The following is a 27,694-nucleotide window of genomic DNA, read 5'->3' as shown; positions in this document are numbered from 1 at the left end:
TATACCTGATTGCAGAACATGTGGTAAAAAGCATACTGGGATTGCAACAAGCCAAACATCACGTGTTTCAAGTGTAAACAGAAGGGACACTACTCTGGAGAATGTCTGATGGGAAAGACAGAGATCACTTGTTTCCAATGTGAAAGGAAATGACATATTGCCAAGGACTGTAGAGGAGCAGCAATGGCCGCCAGCATTCCAAGGGTTTTAGCACTACCTCCACCACCACCACAGAATCAGCCCATGGCAAGGACTTTCAACATGTCAGTGAAAGAAGCGGTACAGAGTCTGAATGTGGTTGTAGGTACGATTCATGTGAATTCTGTGAATGCTCAAGTATTGATTGATTCAGGGGCTACGAGATCTTTTATTTCTGAAAGCTTTATTTATAGAATAGATTGTGAGGTTCAGTGGTTAGAAGAGGTGTTAGTCATAAAGTTAGCAAATGATGATCAGGTTACTGTAGATCGAGAATGTCCAGGTTGTGATATTAAGATCAGAGGATGTCATTCCTCAGTTGACTTGATACCTTTCAAGTTAGGAGAATTTGATGTTATTTTAGGGATGGATTGGCTAGCTAGTAATAATGCTCAGATCGATTGCGCAAATAAGAAGGTAAAACTACAAACCGAAGAAAATGCAACAGTAACGTTCAAAGGTGAAAAACAGAAGTAGAGATTCTTAACAATGATGCAGATGAAGCGATTGTTACGTCAAGGATGTAAAGCTTATCTAACTTATGTGTTGGATACGAAAAAAGAAAGCCCGAAAATTAAAGATATTCCTGTAGTTTGCGAGTTTCCCGATGTCTTTCCAGATGAACTTCTAGGATTACCTCCGGATCGAGAAATTGAGTTCACTATTGATTTGGCGCCAGGGACTGAACCAATTTTAAAAGCTCCATATCGATTGGCACCTGTTGAAATGAAAGAATTAGCAAAGCAATTGCAAGATCTTCTCGATAAAGGAATCATAAGGCCTAGTGTATCCTCATGGGGCGCACCAGTGTTGTTCGTGAAAAAGAAGGACGGGAGCATGCGACTATGTATTGATTATCGTGAGCTAAACAAGTTAACTATTAAGAATAAATATCCTTTTTCTCGAATCAATGACTTGTTTGATCAACTGAAAGGAGCGGCATGGTTTTCGAAAATCGATTTGCGATCAGGCTATCATCAATTAAAGATCAAGGCAGAAGATATCCCAAAGACTGTGTTCCGAACGAGATATGGACACTACGAATTTCTAGTGATGGCATTTGGACTGACTAATGCACCTGCAACATTTACGGATTTGATGAATCGAGTATTCAAGAAGTACCTGGATAAGTTTATCATTGTATTTATTGATGACATCTTGATTTATTCAAAGACTGAAGAAGAACATGCAGCGCACTTAAGAACGACATCGGAGACATTACGGAAAGAAAAACTTTATGCGAAATTTTTGAAATGTGAATTTTGGTTGAAGGAAGTGCAATTTCTAGGACATATCATCAGTATTGAAGGAATTCAAGTCGATCCAGCGAAAATTGAAGCTATTTTAAATTGGGAAAGACCGAAGACTCCGACGGAAGTCAGAAGTTTCTTGGGATTAACAGGTTATTACAGAAGATTTGTCAAATATTTTGCAAAGATAGCCACATCATTGACGAAGTTGACCCGGAAGAATGAAAAGTTCGAATGGAACGAGAAATGTGAAGAAAGTTTTCAAGAATTGAAGAATCGGTTAGTGATCGCGCATGTACTTGTTTTACCTAACGATCAAGGAAATTTTGTCATTTATAGTGATACTTCTTATCAAGGACTTGGATGTGTTTTGATGCATCATGGTAACATAATCACATAAACTTCTAGACAGCTAAAGCCTCATGAGCAGAAATATCCGACGCATGATCTGGAACTAGCAGCAATTCTATTCGTACTGAAGCTCTGGATACAGTATATGTATGGCGAGAGATGTGAGATTTACACGGATCATAAAAGTCTAAAGTATATTTTCACGCAAAAAGAACTCAACATGCGACAACGACGTTGGCTAGAACTAATCAAAGATTATGACATCTTGATTAATTATCATCCAGGCAAAGTTAATGTTGTAGCAGATGCGCTGAGTCGAAAGGAGAGGTTGAACCTGTTAACATCTTCAGAAGATTTGATTAAAAAATTCGATAAATTGGAAATTGAAGTTCGTATTCCAGAAAGTTCCACCGAAATGATTTATGCAATAACTTTCCAGCCAGAATTATTGGAGAAGATAAGAAGATGTCAAGAAGAAGTAATGAATCACAAAATCGACAATTTGTTAGGAGAAGAGATTACCAGCCAGAAAGATGCCAAAGGAATTTTTCGAGTTGCTTCGAGGATCTGGATACCTAATGTACCGGAATTGAAAGCGAAAATTTTGCAAGACGCTCACAGCTCAAGATATTCAATTCATCCTGGAAGTACCAAGATGTACAGAGATCTAAAGGAAAACTTCTGGTGGCCAGATATGAAGAAAGAGATAGCGGAATGGGTCAGTAAGTACTATACATGCCAGAGAGTCAAAGCTGAACATCAACGCCTGAGTGGATTACTATAACCACTAGATATTCCAGAATGGAAATGGGAGCACTTAGATATGGATTTCGTAGTAGGGATTACAAGGACCAGGGCAAATCACGATACAATTTGGGTTATTATCGATCGATTAACGAAGTCAGCACATTTTCTTCCAATCAACGAAAGGTTTTCACTGGACAAGTTAGTACATCTATATCTCAAGGAAATTGTGATGCGTCATGGAGTACCAGTGTCTATAGTATCGGATCGAGATCCCCGTTTTAATTCAAGATTTTGGAGATAATTCAAAGAATGTCTAGGAACCAAGTTAAATATGAGTACCGCTTATCACCCACAGACGGACGGGCAAAGTGAAAGGACTATTCAGACCACTGAAGATATGCTACGTGTCTGTGCGATAGATTTTGAAGGCAATTGGGACGAGCACTTATCGTTGGTGGAATTCTCTTACAACAATAGCTATCATGCGAGTATCGGAATGCCACCTTATGAAGCTTTATATGGAAGAAAATGCAGATCACCTACATGTTGGGATGAAGTTGGAGAGCGCATGATTCTAGGTCCAGAACTAATTCAGCAGACCAGGGAAAAAGTAGAACTTATTCGGAAGCGACTCGAAGCAGCACAGAATCGAAAGCGTAAATATGCAGATCCAGTTAGAAAAGATGTAGACTATCAAGAAGGAGAGCATGTACTGCTAAAAGTCTCGCCATGGAAAGGGTTGACTAGGTTTGGCAACAAGGGCAAGCTAAAACCTCGTTACGTCGGTCCATTTGAGATTCTGAAAAGAGTCGGAAAGGTTGCGTACGAATTAGCTTTACCACCCCATATGTAGCATATTCATAATGTATTCCACGTGTCCATGCTTAAGAAGTATAATCATGATATAAGGCATGTAATAGAATATGGGCCGATAGAACTTCAGGCAGATTTGTCGTATATAGAGCAGCCGGTAAGAATTTTAGATCGGCGGGAGAGAGTATTAAGGAATAAGTCTGTACCATTAGTGAGAGTTTTGTGGAGAAACCCAGTGGTTGAAGAATCAATATGGGAGCTTGAGAGTGAGATGTTAGAAAAGTATCCTCAGTTATTTGTATAGCGTGATTATGAGGACAGAATCCTATTAGGGGGGGGAATGTAACGACCGAGAAATTACGCTTGCATTTTGTGCTAATAAAGATAATTATGTGTATTATTATGTAATTAAATGTGTTGAGTCGTAAAACCCTAATTGCTATGTGCTATGTATGGTCTGTTTTGATCAGAATGTGATTCAGATATTTATTGAATGTTTTATCGTAAGTTACATGTTATATATCAAAACCCGTACAGCTCAAACAGTGTTTTAAAAGGCCGTATTTCAAACAAAATTGTTGGCCTTATTATTCCAAGAACAGCCTATACCATATCGTTATTCTGAACCCCTCGACATTTTATAAATTTACCTCTTTCGCGAAAAATAACTTTTTCGGACCCCTTCGGGAGTCAAAAACCCCATAAAATCACATTTTTATTTTTATATGATCATGGAATTATCAAACATCATTTTTCTTTGTATTTTTGTAATATTCACAATTTTCGGGAATTTTTTACATTTATTTTGTATTTATTGGATATTTAAAAATTCATATTTAATACCCAAAAATTATAAAAATTGGGGCCAAATATTTTTATTAGATGTGTAATTAGCCCCTTAATTTTATTTAGGGGTATTATTTTCAGTAATATAAATACTTGATTATTTATTAATTAATTAGTTAATTATAATTAAAAATCAGAAAATCAAGAAATAGCTTGTGTTGGTGAAGAACAATCAGAGAATTAAACCTTTGATTTGGAAGTGATTCTGTTATCCGATTTGATCATGTGAGTAACCAAAACAATCCTCTTGATCTCTACTTTCTATTCATATCAACAATTTCATGTTTTATAGCTTCGATTTTCAATTTATATTTTAGGGTTCATGAACTGAAATTAGGCGTTTTGATTCCTGTGATTATTGTTTGAAATTGATGCTTGTAATAGTTTCATGTGTTGGTTTACAGTTGATTTGTGCTATTTATTTGATCAAACGATTGCTCTAAGTGTTAGTTCTTATATTCAAGTTTATACTATTTTGATTTTAATTCGTTTTTGAACTCACATGAATCTGAGGTTATTGTGTTGATAAGGGTTAGATTATATGAACTATAAGCTGTATTTTGATATTTTATTTGCAATTTTTCATGTACGAATATCTTAGTTTGGTTTTGGCCGGAAAATTGTTTGAGTTTGGCCGGAGAATCTGTTATAGGTATTGATAGGATTAGATAATGATACGGGTGAATTGCTGGTTTGATTTTGAATGGAAGGTTGAATCGATCCGAACAGTTCCGTTTCGACTACAAATCAAGCTCGCCGGACTCTCGCCGATTTTTACTCTGTTTCACCGGGAAAGACGACACAGGGGTTGGTGGAAGAGGAGGACGGCGGGGATATGCAGCTGGGATGGTGACAAACTATTTGGCAGCAAAAACGAACCGAAACTACGCTGTTTTTCCCAGGAATTAGACTCGCCGGAATCGAGCTCCGGTGGCCAGAACCTCGCCGGGTTCTGGTCTGTGAAGAACACCGGCGGGTTGTTCTTGCCAACCCGGACCCGACCCGTTGGATCTTAATTTTAACCCGGTTTTGATCCTTTAAACTCCAATGCAAAATCCTAAAACCTGTTTCTGTAATTTTTCCTAATCACATTTATTTTATAAATCAGAAAATTAAATTGTAAATTCTAAAAATCAAATAAAGATTAGTTTTAAATTCTGAAAAATATTATTAATAATTTCGGAATTATTTTATTAATTTAGAAATTCGAAAATCATTAATTATTTAATTATTTATTTATTTATTTATTAGATAATAATTAAGTCATTAATTAATAATTAAGGTTAAAAATAATCGAAAAATACGATCAATAATTAAATAATTAGTCGAATAATTCGAGTAGCTCGTATTTATACGAGTAGTTGATCGTTGAGTTGGATTAGTATTCGAGCGATAGTTTATTCATTCGAAGAGTGTCGTAATAATGGTTCATATCGATTATTTAATTGTAAATAATCGATCTAATCATATAATTGATAATAATTTTTGAATAATTGTAATAATTTGTTATTAATTCCAATAATTAAGGATTAATTATTTTAAATACAATAAACATTAAATAATTATTTAAAAATATATTTAAGGTTTATTTATTTATAATTATTTATTTATAATTGATTATTAATTAATTAAATCTTGTTTAATTCATAGTAATTAAACCGTTAGTCCGATTTGAGTGAAACGAGGACCCTTAGACTCAGAAAAATGAAACGAATCCATTAAAAATAATTATAAATCATAATTTCTTCCGAAAGTGAGTTGTCTTGTGGTAGTTAATTGCTTGTAGACCCTATTAGGGATCGAATCAAGCCTAATAAATCCCGAAAAATTATAAATCGAACCAAATAGTGTTTGTTAGTACAAGTATAAGTCTAGTATCGATTCTAACAATAATTAAGAGTCTAAAATCAATTATGTGCCTTATGTGCTATATGCTTTACGTGATTATGTGAACCTTATCTGCTATATAATATTATATATTTATATATGCGAGTCTGATAAGATCGTATGGGTAGACGATTAGGGCTACGTGATATCAATTTGAGATACGCGTATGAAGTAAGTTACTTAAACGAATGTCTTTCCATGACAGATTCTGTATCAACAAGGCGAATCAAGCAGAAGACGGAAGGCAGTGAGTCATACGAGGTTAAGTACGCGCCAAGCAAGTTTTTCCCCTATTTAAAGTTCAGAATAGTGAAATATACCCCACTTTCCATATCAATTACACCTTGATAATTCTTGTTCATATACACTGATACACAATTATTAATTCTTGTTTCTATTTCATTCTGATTCTTGATTTCTCCCAATTAATTGAATCCTCTATTCATATTCCAATACTTTTACCCTTGTTACATTTATTCTGATATATCCTGATATTGGGATACATCAAAAGCATACTGATTATTCTGGATGCTAAGCTATGGATTTGATGGTTACGATACGGGCCGGGTATGAACTAGACCCTTAATTTATGAGGCCATAGTTGCCTGGGTACCCCTTATGTTGGTTGGGTCTATGCAGTTGGGTATAGATCCGCACTGTATCCTGACTGATCAGCAGGTTATAGTGCATAGGTTAGTTCTTGTTTCCAGTCTCGTTCATTTGGCACTCGCCAGTAATGGCAAATTATTATTCTCTACATATACAAATGGTTGTTATAACCATCAGATTATCGATTCATTCATTTATTTTCTCTATTTATACTACATATATTGTTGCAGGCTTGTTGAGCAATTTTGGCTCACCCTCTTTTATTGTTATTCCCATTGTTTTTCAGTCAAGGTAGAGAATGAAACCCATCAGAACCCGCATAGTCAAGAAGTGAGTCAAGCAGCGGGACCCTCTTATACCAAGGGTGTTTGTCCCTATCCCAGAAGAAAGCTTTGAATTACCAGATCAGGTGTAACAGGATAAGTAGTAGTAATGGTTTGAATAAAAGTAGTTTAGTGGGAAATGTAAATAGAATAAAATTTTGTAACAAAGAGAGTTCTTGAGATAGATTGTGTAAACTGGTTTGTAATAAAGTTGGTTAGTCGTTCTTGTTTTCAATCCTTAACCTTGAAAAGATCCTGAGTAGTAGTAGTTCGGGGTAATTATTTTATTTATATTCCGCTTGTACAGGTTTAGTGAGTAGTTAATATTAGTAATGCCCCAAATCTATACCTCGGATTTGGAGGGTGTTACATCAACACCTACATACACACAAACTGTCTACAAAAATTTTAAACTTAATTAACCAATATACACCTAATTTCATATTTTTCCTAACAACCCGAAATATTCTTGAAATTCATTCCACCCTCAAACTAACAATAAATATATCATCCAAGCAATTAAAGTACTTCACTGTACTATAAATCAAGAAACACACTTTAAAATGTATACATAGAGAATCATTTACATACATATGGACTAATCAATAGTGGGTTACCGATGGATTTGGGTTTAAAGTAGGGAGAAACAGGGGAAGGCCCAATGAACATAATATAACATGTTGGTGGTTGGAAATTTTATCAAACATGTACGCTGCATAATAAAAATAAAATACATGACATCAATAACTTACCATGTAATTTAGTTTAACAATAGATATGGCTATAAAATTAACATGAAGTTTTGTGCTTAAAATATACATGATTTGTAGTTAAAACCCAGATCTCGAACATGTATTGCTAACAAATTAAACAATGTTTCTTACCGGGCAGTCACCATTATTATATACTTGTACGGTACAAACATGAAAAATTGTCAAATAAGATATTGACCGAGAAATGAAATTTTTTTTGAGGTAATGCATAATAAACAAATCAAACACATTAATATAAGCCACCAAGTCACACATATATAAACACATAAATATTAACACAGATTTACATAGACATAATAAAAAAGCAAAAGGCGAAGAGAATAAAATTCATAAATTTGAAATTTTGAGAAAGATAGAAGTTGAAATTTGAAATTTTGATATTTTTGGATATCACATTCATTTCTATACATTTCAAACTTACCGAAAATGGTAAAGTTTTATAATATAAAAGTAATTACAACCCACTTACAACCACTATTTCTTGTGCTACACCCACTTTATATATTTAAATATTGATCGGCCCCACCACGTTACCCACTTTTCCAACTTTTTCTTACAAAATTATACATTTTTTTAACCTTTGTACCCAAACCAAACGTATACAATTCAACGGGACGAATGGAGTATTAAAAAATTCAATAAAAACATGACACATGTTATACATACAATGAGATATATTTATGTTACACAAAACGAATAACATAAAATAAACTGAATTATCCCTCAACCATTATTGTGTTATTGTTTGGATCCCTTAACTAAAAATTTCGTTTTTTGGTTCATTTAACTTCCAATTTTTTCTGTTTCAAGTCCTCCCGTTAGTGAATCAGTAATGGACGTTAATTTTTGCTGACGTGGCACATCCTCTTTTTCTGAGTTCTTAAACTGTTCTAAGAATCAAATGCATGATTAAAGGTGTTAGTGAGCTCCAAATCACAAGTTCTAATAACCAAACTGAATCCCAAATCAAACTAATCCTATTTCTAAACTCAGATTTTACGATTGATGTAATTTCAAATTTTTTAGTTATGACCGAAAAACCTTAAATCGAGCCTATTTTTTGATTTCTGTGATGCATATGAATACATTTGTTAATTGTGCATCTAATGGTTTTCTAATTTCATTTTTTGGAGATGTTTCAGGCTTGCCCGGATTTTTCCCAATTAAAAGTATCCAGTGACCGGATTTCTCTCGGAAAGATTCTGACGTCCATTAGACCGTTACAATCATTTTAATGGAAAGACTTAATCGTGACAAATTAAAAGTTAAATGACCTGAAATTCGAAATCACCCAAATAAAAAGTTGAGGGACGATTAAATTTATTTTTCAAAACCAATAACTGAATGTATATCATATATGGAAAGTAAATAATTATTTAATTTGACGTGTACCCACAATTATCACATATAAGCAGTGTTGTAAAATTGAAAATCGGGGAAGATCGATCGAGCCACCATTATGATTAATTGAAAATCGGGGATTAATCGGAGTAAACATCAAATGTATTATAATATTAAATTATATATAATACATTATTATCATTATATTAGTTATTTATTAATAAATATATATTTATTATATCATAATTTCTATACGTATTCATATTTAAATTAATATAGTATTTAATTTTAATAAATAATTATATATACTCAAATAAAGAAAAATTCGTAAGAATTAATCGGAAGTCAAAGATGGAATCGGCCAAATATTTTGTAGGAGATTAATCGAGAATTAATCAGTTAAATCGGAGATTTATCGGGGATTTTTAAAACAGTCGATGTAAAATGATTTGATTCTTCCTCACATAAAATTTCGGGAGGTGATACGTACTCATTTTTATTCAAATTTAATTTTCAATAATTTCGGGTATTTATGGACCCCACTACTGATTTTCCCTCCCAATGGAAAGAAAAAGGAGAGTTCCAGAATTGTACCATCAGTAGCAGAGCATTCTCAAACTATACACACACTCACAGATTGTGTGGAGCGTAATATTGGTATTGTAGCCAGATCTTGAAGAAAGGAGGAGGAATACAATGCATTTTCTGACAAGAAAACTGTGCAGCAGCTTAACTACGGCGTCGTTTCGTCTCCCCTCTCTGCCTTGTACTCTTATTAGGTCCTGTAAAAACCCTAGCACCTTCATTTTACCAAACCCTAACTGCTTTAAACCTCTCACTACGGCGTCGTTTTCAAGTTCCAGTGTTTCAACTTCTCCAATCACGGAGGACACCAAGTCCGAGGCAAAACAGAGTGTGATGAGTGATGATGAGTGGAAGCAGTGGTTGAAGCATTTTGATGAAAATGATCAACAAGCTAGACTTGTCTCTGATTTGAAGGTACTCTCTCCCCCCTCTCTGTGTCTCTCTCCGTCCTCTCTCTCTCCCCCCCCCCTCTCTCTCTCTCTCTCTTTCTCCCTTCCTCCCCCCCTCTCTCTCTCCCTCTCTCTCTGTCAATCCCTCCCTCTCTCTCTGTGTCTTTCTCCCCTTCCCCCTTCTCTCCCTCCCTCCTCCCTCATAACTTGCTTTATTTCTTATATATATATATTCTTTGACTCTGCATATATCTTATATATATATATATTCTGTTGTATATGTATATTTTTATTATTTTATTTAGTAAAATTAGGGTTTATAAGAAGAATACAATTGGAGAGTTTCTGGTGATATGGTTGGTTTTATTATAGTACTGTTTCCGTGAAATCGTGTGAGGGTTTGTTGGTGTGGAGGTTTTTACTGAAACAGTATTTTCAGTCTTAAGCAGAGTAAAAGTAAGGTTTACGGATATCTGACATTCCTCGTACCTTGCGTAAGAGGGTATTATCTTTTTTGGTTCTTTGAGGTTTAGACATCATTGTTTAGAAAGTTTCTTTGTTTGGAGAAAAAGAACTACGAGGTGTTGTTTCAAAATGGTATTTTTAGGGAATTGACTTGTTTGTGCTTAGTTCTCTGATTTATGTTTTGTAACTGTTGGAACTCTCAGATTTGTGCAATACTGATGTTTTCAAGATATAATGGTTTGTTATGAAGGATTTCTCTAGTATTAATGCAGGGTTTCCCAGTAATTAATGTGTAGTTTCCTTGTATGTAGAGATAAATATATGAGCAACAAGACAGAACAATGAAATAGGGAAGCTCTGCTCAGACACTTGGTGTGATTGACATGTTTGTGCAGACTAGTCACGCGTTGGTGCTTTTTTTGTAGTAGTATATAGTGAAATAATCATTTCATTTAAGTATATAACTACATATACTAGTGCTTTTTTAAAACACTTAATGATAGGAGAGATGTAGTGTTCCATTGTCATCTCCCTACCCCCCATATGAAAAGCATACTAAACTTTTAAGAAATACCTGTTTATTAGATAATAAAAAACACTTATCTCTCAACTAACAAAAGAATGTTTGTTTCTCAATTGTTATGTATGACATTACATTTCACACTACATAGTGTTATTCAGCTGTATATAAGATTGCAATACTGCCTCGGTTCCACTTCGACATTAAAGTCCGTGCTGAATTTGTTTGTACTCTTTTTTCCTGATGTTATCTGCCTTCATATGTCTTTTGTAGTTTCTTCAGTCTAGTTTGTATATATATTTTTTTAATTTTGATTTGGTGTTGCTTAAAATTCTTTCTTTTATCATGGACAAAAGCGCAAAATCATTTTTAAATTTTACAACCTCGTAAATGTACTGTGTGAATCTGACTCAAATTTGGAATGGAAAGAAATGTTTGTTTAGATAAGAAGTGGAAGAAGACAATTAAATCCTTTGTCTTGCATAAATACTGTATTTAATAGATTTACTAATACATCAGTTTATGCTTTCCTTTCTTCTTAAACAGTCACAGTATACTTCTGCTGTCGATAAAGAGGATTATGAAAATGCTGTAAGACTACAGGTGGCTATTACAGCAGCTACTCAGAATGATGCTGTTGGAAAAGTGATGTCTAAACTGAATGTAGGATAAGTATTTGTTTAAATGTAAGACATGGTGGTCATTCCAGGGCTAGATACTGTTTTAACCTTGTTTTATACATGCAATTTATTTGCAGAAAGCTATTGAGGAAGGGCGTTTCGGGGATGCAACGTTCTTACGGGATCATACTGGTGCAGGTTTGGTAAGATACTTTTCGATTTGTTCGCTGATTATATTAATGCAACTATCTTTGAGGAATATGCTAATGCCTGACTGGTTAGTGTTTAATTAGTTATTGGAATATAAGTTACTTATTGGCTTTTGTGTTCACTTGTGGTTGGTGATACTTGGTTACATAAATCAATATTGGAAGTAGATTTCTGTAAGTACCGAATTGCATCATGTTTTTAAAAAAAAGAAGATGAGAGGCTGTGACATAAGAAGTTGTTTGCATTTGCAACTCCACTATTCCTTTCTCTGTATCTATAATTATTTCAACCAAAGACACAATCTCGCATCATTTTTTCTCGAGGCATGCAAGTGCTAGTTGCAGGCATGATAGATGCTCTTGTACTTACAATTTATTTTGCTAGCTTGAAGCTGTTATTTTCTGTTATGCCATACTATTAGAGAAATTGAGCCCTGCACTTCTAATAGGTAGCAATTTCATTTATTAAAACTGTTTAGCAGGAATTATATATCTTTTATATTTATGATGAAATTATTTATTTAAGTGTACACCTTTAGTTGTCTATAAGTTTCATTTGTATATTTAATATAAAAACGGACGGATGTCCATTGTTGTCTGTCTATATCTGGTATTGCATACACTGTATCCTGTCCATGCTGTTTTCCAGGTGGGGTGGTGGGCTGGTGTTTCACAAGATCACAAAGATCCTCATGGTCAAATTATTCATATATATCCGGAGCATGGAAGATTTGTAGCAAAAAGTTATAGTCCTTGGTATGGTTTATAATATTTTATGTACTTATACTTTATACCAACATTATCTAACATAATTAGTTTTTTCATAATAATTTATTACCACAATAGTTCATATATATTAAAGAGTTATAAACCAAGCTGGGTACTTTCAATTTAAAAGTATGATAGGGAGCTCCCTGGGAGAGCATATAAGGCATTTTTAGTAGAAAACAATTGGTTTTTAAATTCTTTTGGAGATCTTTTAGATTATGATAAAGACATGAAAAGACGGCGTGACAAAACCTGTTTGAGCAAATAAAGAGAATGTAAAATGGCATATAACATAAAAGACATAAAAAAAAGATGTAAAGTATGCAGATTACTAAATATCACTTCATACTGCACTCTTAATTTACAGATACGGATCCTGAGATCCTTGCCTCCCTCTATGTACTAACTCTACATCCTATTAGGCGGCTTCTTTAGCCCTCCCACACCTCATCCCCATATGTGGTGGCTCTCAAATTTAATAGAAATTTAATTCTTTAGTCCGACATATTCAGAAACTTCTATCAGGATTTATTTTATTGGAGCGGTCTAAGGCTTGCTATGTCTAGTCTCAGCTGCACTCCCTCACAGTGTTCTCCTCTTTCCTCACTTGGGTTGTGCAGCTGTCTGCCTTCTGGACATGGCAAGATCACTGCAAGCCTCTCTCTGTTCTTATCTAAAACTGTAATTTGCATGACTTCCAGTTTTGTTTGGAAGACCTCATTATGTATTCTTGCATATAATGTGGTTTGACTACTTACTACTCACCACAACCTCCAGTTTCTGAAACTTTCAATTTCCACTAAGGCCTTCTTTATTTCCCAAACTCTGACCATACATATCATCTTGTATATGTTTGTGATATTAATTAATTAGAGAGGATTAAAATGTAAATACAAAGTGAATTAGCAAGAAAAAAGTTACACAAAGTGAAGTGGAAAACATAAAAATAACAAAAATGAAAAATTAATGATCCAAAGGATTTAGAGGTATGTGTCTCGGAATTATATATAGGCAAATGATCAAATAGAAACCACTAAAATTGAAACTTAAATGGAAACCAAGAGAAACAACCCCTATATGACATCACCCACCCTCTAGATCAAATCACCCACCTCCTACATCACATAACCTATCTGAGGCCTACTTCCGGCCCCCCAAAATCCACCCTGGCCCACTAGGCCTCACCAAGACTCGAATCATAATCCCATATAGGCCGAGATGCAAAATAGACCCCAATGGGCCCTAGTAGGCCGCACTCTGGCCCACTAGGCCCCACCCTGTCCCCAACCTAACCCTACCTAGGCCCACACTCGGGCCCCACTACCATTCCTGTCATCCTAAAAGTTAAGTTTCCATTTAGTTTCTATTTTAGTTGTTTATATTTGTGTAGCCCCTATATATATATAGACACACACACACACAATAAAAGGTTCACATATGACTTTAGAAAAGAATAAAAGGTTCACATTTATGCAATATCGGACTTGCTGATATCTTGCTATGTGGATTGTATTGTAAATAAATAATACCTGACCATTATTGGAAGAAGTTGAGAACTGTGTAACCTGAAGCACAATCTTGATATTTTTGTTTACAGTTACCATTCAAATTCTCCATAGGTTTGACTACTTGTACGTTTTAATACAACATGCACTATGCCTTCTGTCGATAATTACGCATTCTTTTAATTTATATTGATCTTTTTTTTTTTTGCTTAATTCGATAACTTGTAGTATGTTTTCTTAGTTATATTTTGGCGACTGTATTTGCGTTTCAGGCAGCTTGCAACAGCCAGACTTGGGACCCCACTTTTTGAAATATATGTCTTAAGTAGTAAAGATGATGTATACAAGGAGCAGGTACTTTCTACTCATGAGCTAAACCTTTTATGATATCTAATGTTTCACATGAGCTGCGGCTACTCTTGCATATCAGAGTATCACATAATATCTAATATTGGAATGACTTTCACAATTTGGCAGATTTGCAAAAAGATTTTAATCTCTTACCAGTTTTTTGCAAGTTATTTTTATAATCTCTTCCTCCCGAAATCAATTTGGACGGGTTCAGAAGATCATTCAAGTTGATTGTTAAGACACAGTAGTAATTAATAAAACCAAGGCAGTACATGTATTCTTCCAGGCCGTCCACCTAAAATATTTGTTAAAAAGTAATACTCGCATATATGCACGTGTGACAGGCAATCTACCTTAAACATGGGGCAGTTCCCGAAGAATCTTGTGGGGTCGCGGACAATATGAATATTGATGTGCGTCTTTCTCACTTGACGCCCTATGCAAGTGGGGACCTGTGGGCTGAGACTCTCAGGAAATTTGCCGTAGCATCGGGAAAGAATGATGCTACGAAACACACATTTATAGACATGTTCGAAAAATGTCGAGTGAAAGGGAAGCATGAAGGTAATGTAGAAGGAAAACATGAAGATTATGTAATCATGAAGATTCCAGAGTATTTAGGCGAAGACAAAACTGTACTTCGCCATGAATTTGCTGTTGGTAGCATTGTTAAGAAAGCAAACGTGAAACTTGAAAATGAATTCCTCCGAGTACCAGCCACGTTGGAAAGGAAAGACTACTTCTCATTTTCTTTAAGTGTGGATGAAAACCACAATCAACAGGATTTTGGCGGCAACTATAGTCTTGAAGATAATCATACTGTGGACCAAGACATCCTCGATTTTGTGGATTGTATTGGCAGGGGAATATTCAAGGAGGTTTTTTCCATGCTTTTACATTGCACGTCTTTGCTAAGAAAACTCTAATGAATTCGCAGACTAGTATATTTACTACCAAATATATTTTATTATCGTTTTACAGAAAAGAAGTATTGATAAACTGTGGTCGTACACTCTAAGTCAGGCTGAAAATGAGCAACCATCACTATCTGGATTGATGAACTTCAACCGAATTGTTCCGGCATCTTCATATCCTCTAAACGGTAGTGTATGATGATAATATATCTTAAAGTGTTGTAATTCTAATCTATATTATTAAATCACTTTCTTATCAGTGTTTTGCTCGTCATCTAAATTACTTTGAGGTTTCATCTCTGTATTCATTGAAGGTAAGTTCATTGACTGTGATTTCTTAGGATTATATGTTGGTTCAAATGGTTGCCTCGTCACAGAGGTGATTCAGATCAGACGTAAGTTTGGTCACTGGCCTGGAGATGATGGGGTAGATGATCTTTCAAAGCTCGAGCCATGCAATTATGTAGAAGTTGTGAAATTGACTGGCGATCCTGATGTGCCAGCTGGCCAGGCAAGTATTTCCTTCTTAAATGAGCAAGGTGTTCACCACAAGTTATATAGTGTTTCTTGATCTCAAAAATGTTTCCTTCAATGTTTATATCCATGTGGACTTTCATTTCCTTTTAATTGCGTTATCATGGACCTTGTATATGTTTGCTAAGAACTGCCTCTTTCTTTACCACTATATCTTATTTGGAAATTAGTACAATTTTGTTTTCTTTATAATTAATGTACATCAGTATGAAAATTCTTCCTTAATTTTCACAAGTTATGCAGCTCTTGATTATTTATTAAATCCCTTTCAGTGTTTATTGTACGGTAACAATTTGTTTACCCATTTTGTTTACTAAATCAAACCATGCAGTTGTTCAGAAGATTCTATTGATTTCCCCATGGCTTCGGTTCATTTGGGAGTCAGAGCATTCTGCGTTTCCTTGTTATATTAAAATACATTAGTCATTTCTGATGCAGCTAAGATAGCTAGAGCTTGATCACCAGAGCACAAACAGGACAAAGTTTTTTCACATGATGAATTTGTGGAAGTTTTTATGAGCCTACACATGGACATGGATGTCTTTCTTCTTTCTTTAACAAAAGCATAATAAGGATTTTCACTATTATGTGTAGAATTTTATACAAGCCTACATGAATACCTTTTCTCTTTTCTTTTGATGTACTATTCACTAGTTTTATCTGCTCTTAGTAGTTTTCATGCAAGATGTATTTGCTGCATGTGATCTCTTATCTACAGGTAGCATTTAGAGCAAAAGTTGGGGAAAAATATAAGCTTCCTCCGTGGTCTGTGCTAGAACAAGCTTATGGAGCGGTATGTTGATCGACTATGTACCTTGAAACTTTCAGGGGATTTTGCTTACGGAGTGGTTTGCTTTATCTTATTTTTAAATAATACGAGTACTATATTAGTATATTCTGAAAAAAAAAAGCTTAAACAAACGCCTTTGGGTGTTTTGTTGTTTTTAGTTTTAGCCTGACCTGCATATTTTATCTGCATGTCTAGAACTTAGGCAGTGTTACTATCTTCTTTAATATTTCAGTCGCCTTGTAATCCTGACGGTTAGGTTGCTCGTTACAAAGGAGAAGGCAGGCTATCTGGTTTTCAGGAGTCCAAATGGATTGATGCTGAAGTCTTTATTCTTGGGGAAGAGGTGTAATTTTATTTTTTGAAGTTGTAGTTGATTGCTAATACATTGAATGTTGAATCTTACTCATAGGTTGGTTCACTTCTTCTGTAATGCTTACTGCGTGCAGCTAACATTGTGTTTGTGCAGTACCGCAAAGAAGGATTTGCTATTGGATTTCTATTTCCTGCCCCCGATTATTACTTCATGAAACTTTATAAACAACTGAGACTGGAAAGCCTCAGTGAAAGTCACTGATTCCTATATTAAGTAAGTACTTGGCCCTTCTCGACCTAGTATATTTCATTGTAAAGCCAACATCCTTAAAGTATGTGAAGTAATATTACAAGTATTATAAGTAATTATATTAATTGAAATCTCTTGGCCCATGCTCAACAGAGGCCTCACACTTTATTATGAGTCTATATTAGTAATATATTTCTGTCCATCTGCTTTTGTTTCTTTGCAGACGAGGTGGTTTTTTTTTGCCCTTAGCCATGGAGCAGAACTGCACATCGAGCAAGAATCGTGGATGTGGTATAATCATTAGAAGAAATGTAGGACGGGTCATTTCTGGAGGATGTTAGCATTCAGGTAGGAGGTTGAACTTTTGCTACCCCGTGAATGTAGCCTCTTTATACCTTCTATGTATTGGGATGGGTAAATGGAATTGAGTCTTAATGGGGAATCTACTAAACTTTTGTTTACTTTTTGACCTAGTTCAAGAAAGCTAATTGCCCCTAAATACGTGTTTAGGGGATCATATGAGTACGACAATTACGTAGTTTTGTGTTAACTTTAAAAAAGGAAGTTTTAATTTATATAAACAAAATTTTATAACACAATATTATTTCGAGACTAATATGGTTACTCCTTCCTCCGACTAGATGACAGATTCTCCATTGACAAGAATTAAAAATGTTTTCAAAGACCTGTACTCTGCAATGAGGATAATTATTTGATTAAAAAATGGAGACAAGTTCAAGGCAAGAATTTTATAACTTGGTAAAAATAAGTTTACTTGGTAGGGTGTAGAAACATGACCAAAGTAAATTTTAGAAGTTATCAAATTGGTTGCAATCTAGCTCCCGGATCACTTGTTACACCAATTGTTTAGATCTCTAGCATAGAACCTGGTAAGTTCCGTTGCTCAATGCTAATACTAAATACAAAATCCCAACAAACAAACAATAACTTAAACAAGGTGTTGAAAGTATGCCACTTGTGCAACATAAATTATGTACCTGGACAAAATTACAAAAGCTTAAATTATAGGGAATGTGATTATAATAAAATCCCAAATAAACTTGGTCCGACGGACAGAAAATTTAAAACCAACAGTACAAACTATATACAGGATTAAATCTAAATCATAGTAAGCTATAGGTAGTCGAGTGCACGGCTCCGACCCCTTTTATGGGATATTTGAATAAAAGTTTTATTTTCATGACACTCAAAAATGTTACAGAATGTCATTTTTTATGAAGTTCTGTCATAAATTTCTCTGTTTTGTTTATTTTTTCCCTCTCCTTGTATATTTTGTAAGGTAAAATTTAGTCTAAAATCTCGATTTTGAACTCTTATATTAAATTTAATAAAAAAAATTGGTTAATTTTTTTTTTGGACAAGTGATGTAAATCTATTTTTAGTAGATTTTTTTATTTTAATTAAAAAAATATTTTTGTATGATTTTAGTTGTTTGAAAAAGGGTATCACGAGGGAATATGATTTTTTTGACGATGACTCATAATTATGAATTTTTACAGTTCTACACAATATATAAAAATGTTATTTATTTGATGTAAATATACATTTAATGTATTGTGAATATTAAAATTAAAAATATTTTTTAAAAAAATTAGAAAATATGATAATTTGTATCGTCTGAAAATGATACTCCAAGCATGTGAAAATAGTTAATCAAAATTTGATAAGCCTAATAGTTGAAAAGTAATGAATATGTATAGGATGTTAATATGTTATTAACCTTGCTGATTGTAAATAATTTTGTACACTATTAAAATGATAAATTAAAACGTCAAAAAAATTAAACTTATTGATATATTTTGCAAACTATTTATTTTATTGACTAAAATTTACTATAAAATTATTAGTACATGCAAATTAAAAAATTATTTATACATGTGTATCTAAGTTTTGATTTAATTTCATATAATATTTTTAGTCGATTTTGAATAATTTTATTAGCAATTATTTAGTGTTATCTAGCGGAAGATCTCCAAATATAAATTGGATTAATTAATTTTCTTCGAATATGTTTATAGAGTTAAAAATTTTAATTTTTAATATAAATCATAAAATAATGAAAAGTAAAATATATAGAGTGCAGTTTATAATTTAATAAAATAGTTCTATAGTATAACCACCGCCGCCGGTTTTCTCCGGTGGAAAACCCAACCCCTCCATTCTCTTTTATTCTCGTTAATTTTCTTTCAATAAAACCCATTTTTTTTGGGTGTTTGTGTGTCTCTTCTCTTGGAGTGCGTGTTTTGTCTCTCCTTTTGGAGTGTTTTTTATGTTTTTGTTTAGTCATGTTTGGGTTTATCTGGTGTGAGATCTGTTGATGACGAATTTATTGATATTTTTGGTAATCTGCAAAACCTGCATCGAATTTATTTTCACAACTAAAGATTGTTCATCTTTCATTGGTTTACATTTTCGACATGTCTATAGCTGATATCCGGCATGTAGATAGCTGGGGTGCCTTCGGCATGTCTATAGCTGGTGTCCGGCATGTAGATAGTTGGGGTGCCGCTTCTCCAATCTCAATTTATGCGATTGGTGTTTCTGAATATTGGGCTAACCATAGTTTTTATGTGATATGGTCAATTGCGATGTTGCTATTTTCAGAGATGTTGGTGAAATTTGGATCGCTTGAAATATTTTTGATTTTATTTTTAGCTTCAAGAATTTTTAAATTCTATGTGTTAAATGATTAAGAAACGAATCATCTAATTATTTTTAGTATGCTATTTGTTTTACCACCTGGTTGTATCGATAATTGGGGGTTTGTCCCTACTATACTATATTCAATTTAATGAAAACTTTCGGCATTTGTAAAAAAAAAGTTCTATAATATAAAAAATTAAAATTAGTGAATAGTGAAATTAGAAATTTTGATTTATAAAGAATGTTAAGATCTTAAAATATTAGATTGAATCAAGTTTATTTCGCTATTTCGTAATAGTATTTAATCTTGAAAAATAATTTAAATTTTTTGAATATTCATTCAAAATAAAAACAAAATGGGTAATAATCATTTTAGATTTTTAATCTTCCACTAAATTCGATGGTAGTAAAATTATAGAATATTCTAAATATTATAAAATGCTGAATTTATTATCTATAACATTATAGTTTTATATTTAGTTATGTTATTACTTTTCATTGTTTGTACCTATTTGATTCTAAACCTTTTTTATTTTCAATGATTTTTTTCATCGGTTTTATGAATTCCCTTAATTGATAGTTTCATTTTCAATTTATGGATGTACTACACAATTTTTTTAGTACTAAAAATGTCATATTTTCTAATTTTTTTGGAAATAATTTTTAATGATCAAAATACAGTAAACTACTTTTATATTAAACAAATAATAATTTTATATATTCTGTACAACTGCATTTCTAAAATCTATGAATATGAGTTCTCGTCAAAATATGCACATTCCTGCATGATACCATTTTCAAGCTATGAAAATTATATATAAATAATTTTTTAATTAAAATAAAAAATTCCTACTTGCAATAAGTTAACATCACTTGCTACATAAAAAAATTTGACAAAATTAAAATTTACTAATTTAATAAAAGATATAAAAAACATGACCTTGTCACCTACGATTACCATTTGTCCAAGGCAACTAAGAGGGGAGGAGGAAAAAGAGGAGAAAAAAAAATTTATCCCAGAACGCCATTTCATGCGGATAACATCATTTTTGGAAAATATAGAACATATATACTACTTTTGGAAATTGAACTCACAAATGTGCTAAAAAGGGACGAAGCCCAAGTGCACAACTTATGGCCGTTAATTTGGTATTATGCCATGCAGGGGAGTATCTAGCAAGGGGCACGGGGGACACGTGTGCCCTATAAAATAAAATTTTACATTTTTTTACCATTAATTTTTTTGAAAATATATAAAATTGCCCCCGAAAATTGAAAAATATAAAGGTGTATTCACAAAATGTGGTATGTGTCCCCCCGAACTTTAAAGCCCGGATTTGCCCATAATGCCATGTGTTTTATTTTCAGGACATGGGACCTGCAACTAGAGATGTACAAAAGGCCCACTAGGCTGGGCTTTGACCGGGCCTTAAAAAGCCCGGATTTTGACCGGGCCGGACTTTTCAGACTTTGACTTTGACCGGGCCGGGCCGGGCCAGGCTTTCCGAAAATATCAGAGCCCGGTTTGGGCCCTTGAGGCGGGCCTAACCGGGTTTTTTTTCGGGTCGGAACGGATCGGGCCGGGCTTTTTCTAATTTAAATTGGATCGAGTTTTATTAGAGATTCCGAAGACTACATATGTTAGCAACTAGATCATCGTAAAAATGTATTAGTTTACATGGAATATTTTATGAAAACATTACTTCGTTGAAAATATTTAAGTTCGGAAAAAAATAAACATGTGTTTAGAATAATATGTTTTATCATTATTATCCAAATCTATATAATGTATTTACTATATCTTCTTTCATTATTTATGCAATGAAGTATATAAATAATATTATTAATCACAAATATGTAAATATATATGTGTTTAAAGTATTATTTATATTTATAGTAAATGTGAATTCATAAATATATAAGAAAATATATTGGAATAATCATATTTTAACCGGGTTTTTTCGGGCTTTTAATCGGGCCGGGCCGAAGCCCAGGTTTTTAACCGGGCCGGGCCGGGCTTTGCCTAAAAATATAGGGCCCGTCAAGGCCCTAAGCCCGAGCCGGGACCGGGCCGGGCTTTGACCGGGCCGGGCTTGACCGGGCTTTGACCGGATCGGGTCGGGCCAGATTTTCGGACCCAGACTTTTTGTGCATCTCTACCTGCAACCTTGAAAGCTTGCATACCCCCAAAAGCAAACTTGTTTTTACTATAAATCTTCAATGATATTGGAGTCAAAACAATAATCTCAGAGTTTCAGTTATGATCTTGTTTCGACATCTCCAGAATGAATATGTTGTGGAATTCTGAAACCGCTTCAGTTTACCTTCGACTATCACTATTACCTCTAGAAGGCTCAGAAACTGGAAGCAGCCACTGCTGAGAATGTTCTATAGGAGCCTTTTGCATTTGTATCCTTCGAGACATTTCAACTGGTGGTGCAATTGCTGCTGCAAATTTTGTTTGAATGAATCCTCAACTGACAGAATACAAACTGGACAAGTAGACTGTTACCTGAGCCATAAATCAATGCAAGAGTTGTGAAAAGCGTCTCTACATTTTGACATCACTATACCATATTTGACCTGTAGCAACACCAAAAAAAAGTGTTAAAATGACCAAAAAATGTTACCTAAAGCCAAATTATTGGCTATGGTTACACTTTTTGAAAATAAGGGGGTGTTGGATTTGAGCCTGCTACAATAGGGGTCTATGGTTACATTTTTTGAAATTTTGGTAACACATCTCAATGTGTAACAATAGAGTATCTATAATTACATTTTCTATTTCTATGGTAACAATTTGAAAATGTAACCACAGTTCTGTTGGAACATACATAACCCTTTAGTAACACCTAAATATGTGTTAGAATAGACTCTTTTGCAACACCATATTAGCTATTGTAACACAAGATTGTAAAACAGTTAAATTGTTTTGGTAACATTTTTATAGCCTATTGTAACACTACCTTTTTTTAAACATTCGTGTAATCTACTGTTACACTCTCTTATATTTTTAATAAGAACATACCAAAATGTAATATTAGTTACACTTTCTGATTTTCAAAATGTAATAAAACCTAAATCTACTTCCAATGAAATGATACGACTTGATCAATACATAACATTAAGGATTAAATATAGTCAACTTCAGAATTTAACCCAGGTACAAATTCATCCTAATATTACAAAGTTCCAAAAGCAACCCAAAATAAAAGTTCTAAATTACGTCTTAAGTTGCCGTTAACTACTTGACACCATATCAAGTTCAAAAACCATTAAGTACTTAAATAAGTAGCTATAGTAGCTGCTTAAACATCAATATAATTATCGGCACTGGAGTTGGAGTTTCCATCTGCACTAGAGTTGCCTTCTGCACTGGAGTTGCCTTTTGCACTAGAGTTGCCTTCTACACTGGAGTTGCCTTCTGCACTGGAGTTGCCTTTTGCACTAGAGTTGCCTTCTGCAAAGTTAATTTTCAGTTCAGGATTTTTCTTGGCCAACTTTCTCAACGTCTCCTGAATTTTTCTGTCAAATTTCTCGTCCATCTCTTTTTCAAGCTGAGCATGGATCTTTGTTGTAAGTTCTGCCACATACTGATCATCCTGAACTGTGGTTGAAGTTGCAACCTTTTCCTTAACTTATTTTTTCAAAGAAACCCTCCCAACAAGAAAAGACGGGCCGTGTTCCTTGCTACCATAAACCAATTTATTTGCAGCTTCAACATTTCCTCCAGTTTTGAGAATCTTGCCAATGTCATCCTGTAAACCAATATATTACGACCAGTTTCAACACTCTCAAAGTGAGGAAATGTAAATCTAATAACAATGTATCTAAAATTTACTATGATTTCAACAAGCATAATTCAAAATATTACGACTAGTCACATTTATGCACATTCCAGATTTACAGAAACTAGAATGTAGAAACATTCTAGATTTACATACATTAACATTCCCATGTCTTTTTGAGATCTTAAAATTTCCGAAACTAACCACATACAAACAGTCGTAATGTTTGGAACTATTACACACAAGCAACAGTAAATAATATAAATACAATAACCATTGACTAAGACATTACGAGTTCAAATTTTTACTTGCAAGTTTACTACGATGTCAACAAGCAGATTTCATAACATTACGACCAGTCACATATATTTATGCAAAATATTACGACCAAGCGAATTTCATATATCCCAATCTTACATGTCATCCATATTTTGAAGGGAAAATCAGAGTTTAAATTTTAACTTACAATTTTTTTCATAACCGCCTCAGTGGGGACCTTGTACTCACGCTTGGGGTTTCGTTTGCGGGTTTCTACAAAAACATGAGCATCTGATATCGTTGCCGGAGGTTCCTTATCAGGGTCCTCAGGATCAACTAGCAGTTCCTCATCAGGATTCTTAGGATCCACCTCCCTTGCAAGTTCCTTCCATAAAAAACAAGGTATTTTATAAATATGTCCTACTTTCTAAATCACAATTATAAATATGTCCTACTTCATAAATCCATTTATAAATATATCCCATTTATAAATATATCCTATTTATAAATATATCCTAATTATAATCCATCAAATTTTATTTAATAAAAGCCTACGATACAGGTTCTGATAAACTAAAGCTGAGAAATTCTTAATACTCAAGGGAAGCTTTTAAATTATATATTTGATTAAATTAATTTCGAAACCAATTTCATAAATTTAACATCTTCAGTTTTAACGTCAAAAGAATTTTATTACCATTTTATTGCGAATTTGGGTGAAACTCCTAGGACCAGTAGTATGTGTGTCTTCCACTTTACTTCGCGCTTTTCTGTTCTTTTCAGCCTTTTCATATAAACAAGGACAGAAAGTGATTAAAACTATACACTATATAAATTGAAAAACAAGACTGTTGATTTAAGTTATTATTACCTGTACTTTCTCATCAGCCCAATAATTTAAAAGTATCTTGAAGTCAGAAAGAGGAATTTATCTAGGCCTATTTTTCAATCTCTCCTCATCGATGGGTAAGCAATATAATGGCTGGCCTTGATGCGACATTTATATGTCCTAAACTGATCTGCCATTCCTTTGAATACCCATTTCTTACTCTCCTCGGGAACGACATATTTTTCCTAAGAAAACATATGATTCTTAGGAATTATTTAAAATTCCTCAACTACATAAAAAATATGACACATAATTATATCCCTAAAAAATATACAGTTTACCTTGACATACTCCCACAAGAGATCTTTATTTGGAACTTTACTCCAACTAACACAAGTTAGTGATACATAATCCCTTACGATTGTCCCTAGAAAATGGCTGAACTCCGATACTAATTTGTCATCAGTTGATACAGGCTGGGACTTCTTGTTGGTGGTAATCACTCTTTTCTTCTTTCTTCTATGGACATGATCCATTCTTGTCTTTCCTCTCTTTCTTTTTTCGACTCTTCAGGTTCATCTGTCCAACCAATAAATATATAAATTTAATTAACTTGGTTATAGACAAAAAAACTAAATATATATGAAGGTAAACAAGAGAACCAGTTTGTGTTTGCAAATTCTCCGGCTCAGATTGTGGCTGAGATTGTGACTGAATAACCTCAATTTCCTCTTGGGCTTTTTGACGTCTTCTAAGCTCATTGTACGCTTCCATTGAACCAGGAGTTGTCGTTTTCATCTTTTTAAACTTATCTGTCAGAGGAACTGGTGATGCATCTTTTGCCTTGAAAAGAAAAGGCATAATAAAAGGCATTATAATTTACTTCCAAATTAAAAGCTAATCAAATGTGACAAATAGATCAAAAATTGATCAGTAATAAAACAAAAGACATAATAAAACAAGAAAAAAGTTAATAGTTCCACATGTTTAGATGACCAGAAAAAAAGACATAATAATACAAGAAAAAATGAACAAAAATGACACAAATTATAAATAAAATCATACCTCAGCTGTAGGTAAATCACCAACTACATTCTTGTCAGGAAATTTTGCAAGATTCATAGCCTTGGAACGAGTTTTTGGGCTAGCTCCGACCTCAGCTCTTTTCACCTTTTTAGATTTCTAAAATAATTGTGTATTCAAGTCAATAATAAGCAGGTTGCACAATAATTTACCATAAAATACTAATAAATGTACAAGTAAGCAAAAATTGTACCTTTGATGTGACAATGTCAGCATCGCCATTTTCCTGTTCAAGCTCATGACTGGGAAAATATGATTCACTTTCACCTCCAGCAGTCTTACCCTTTTTCTTCGAAGGATTCTTCGAAAACAAGTTAGCTGATATCTTCTTTAATCTAAGTTCATCAACATTTTTCTTAAGCTCCGCAACATTCTTGTTTCTATTCACCTCATATTCGTTACATCCTTCACCTTCAACATTAATCTTTTTCGGTTCTTCCTTCTCAACATTGATTTTCATTAGTTTTGCAGGATTTTCAAATCTCTTCATATACTCTTCCATCCCCATTAACTCACCGGTATTCTCTGTCCCTGCCACCTCCAGCATGACTTTTAAACTTGTTCCCTCCTTCGTATTACTTGGAACAATACTCGGAACATCAGAACTAAATTATAGTTTCTTTCTTGAACTCAATCTTCGCTCCTTCTCATCAGTGATGTCTTTCAAGGACACAAACTGACGCTTCTCTACATTTTTCTCTAAAATACAAGGCCTTGGCCTTACAATCACGAACGGCTGCATTTGTGTCATTGGAGCTACTCATTTGTCAATAATGTAGTCAACATAAAAATCTACTTCAGAGCTGCCGATTTCATTAATATGTTGAAAGACACTACGATCATCTGTTACCAATATCCAGCCACCCCCCTTCCCTTTGTTAATGTATACGCCCCCAATCTCATCAAACTTGGGATCTTCTTTAACCCAATCCATCATTACAGAATACGAAAATCTGTCAGCATCCGACACATAAGTGACAAGTGAGCCACCACAGTACTTGGTCTTCCTGAAATCTCCACTATGGTGCAAGTGTATGGTATATCTATCATCCATCCTATAAAAAACATTATGAATACTGTTAGATTACATATTAAAAAGGATTCATATCAAAATTTGAATCTACAACAAGTAATAAGAATTAGAGATATAAATTATGAGAATAATAAACAAGTAACTAATTCGGAATTTAAATCCAACTACAACAGTCTAAATAAAAAAAAGATAAATAAGATAAAACAAAATTGATCTTAAACTAAGAGGTTAAACATATAAAACATAATTGATGGAAGAGTGTAATCTAAACAGATAAACAAGATGCAGAACAATATAAGTCTGATTCAACAAACTAAATTCTCTGAAAAATTCTCCAAAAAATAAATCTAAATTCTCCAAAAAATTCAATTTATCTGATTCAACAAACTACAGTTTAAATTATGACAGATAAGTCTCTAACTATTAATCGCTAACAATATAAGACAATATAGGACACCTGACTTAATCATCTCCATCTGGAATTTCCTTTGCGGGAACGTCATCTCTGAACTAGGTAACTTCATTATCATGATTTTTTTATCATGGTACGAAAGCTAGTGTCATGTGAATGTGAGAACTGCTGAGAAAGGTCATCTTCAACTGTATTTTCAACGCCAATTTATGATAACTCTGTTGATAGCCTCTTAACAGGATAATAAAAATTCGTTTCAACAGGATCTTGAATATAA

General features: G+C 33.7%; 1 protein-coding gene across 2 annotated transcripts; it reads left to right on the top strand.

Moving 5' to 3' along the window:
- The first annotated feature begins 9,692 nt into the window (after nt 1–9,692).
- Nucleotides 9,693–17,816, top strand: LOC141666023 (protein EXECUTER 1, chloroplastic-like). 2 transcript variants are annotated; one of them, XM_074472011.1, is made up of 12 exons: nt 9,693–10,137; nt 11,644–11,760; nt 11,855–11,920; nt 12,576–12,682; nt 14,472–14,553; nt 14,895–15,428; nt 15,532–15,652; nt 15,806–15,975; nt 16,717–16,791; nt 17,045–17,131; nt 17,255–17,374; nt 17,574–17,816. In XM_074472011.1, exons 1-11 carry the CDS (start codon nt 9,835–9,837, stop codon nt 17,360–17,362), a joined length of 1,770 nt encoding a protein of 589 aa, XP_074328112.1. In that variant the 5' UTR covers nt 9,693–9,834; the 3' UTR covers nt 17,363–17,374; nt 17,574–17,816. The 2 variants fall into 2 exon arrangements, 1 of the variants encoding a protein (XP_074328112.1); XR_012552164.1 differs by lacking the exon at nt 17,574–17,816 and having other exon boundaries at nt 17,021–17,131; nt 17,255–17,273.
- The last annotated feature ends 9,878 nt before the right edge of the window (nt 17,817–27,694 follow it).

The sequence above is a fragment of the Apium graveolens genome, chromosome 1 (assembly GCF_009905375.1).
Source record: "Apium graveolens cultivar Ventura chromosome 1, ASM990537v1, whole genome shotgun sequence".
Classification (NCBI taxonomy): Eukaryota; Viridiplantae; Streptophyta; class Magnoliopsida; order Apiales; family Apiaceae; genus Apium; species Apium graveolens.
The sequence above is the reverse complement of the archived record's forward strand: the minus strand, read 5'-3'. Positions and strand labels throughout refer to the sequence as shown.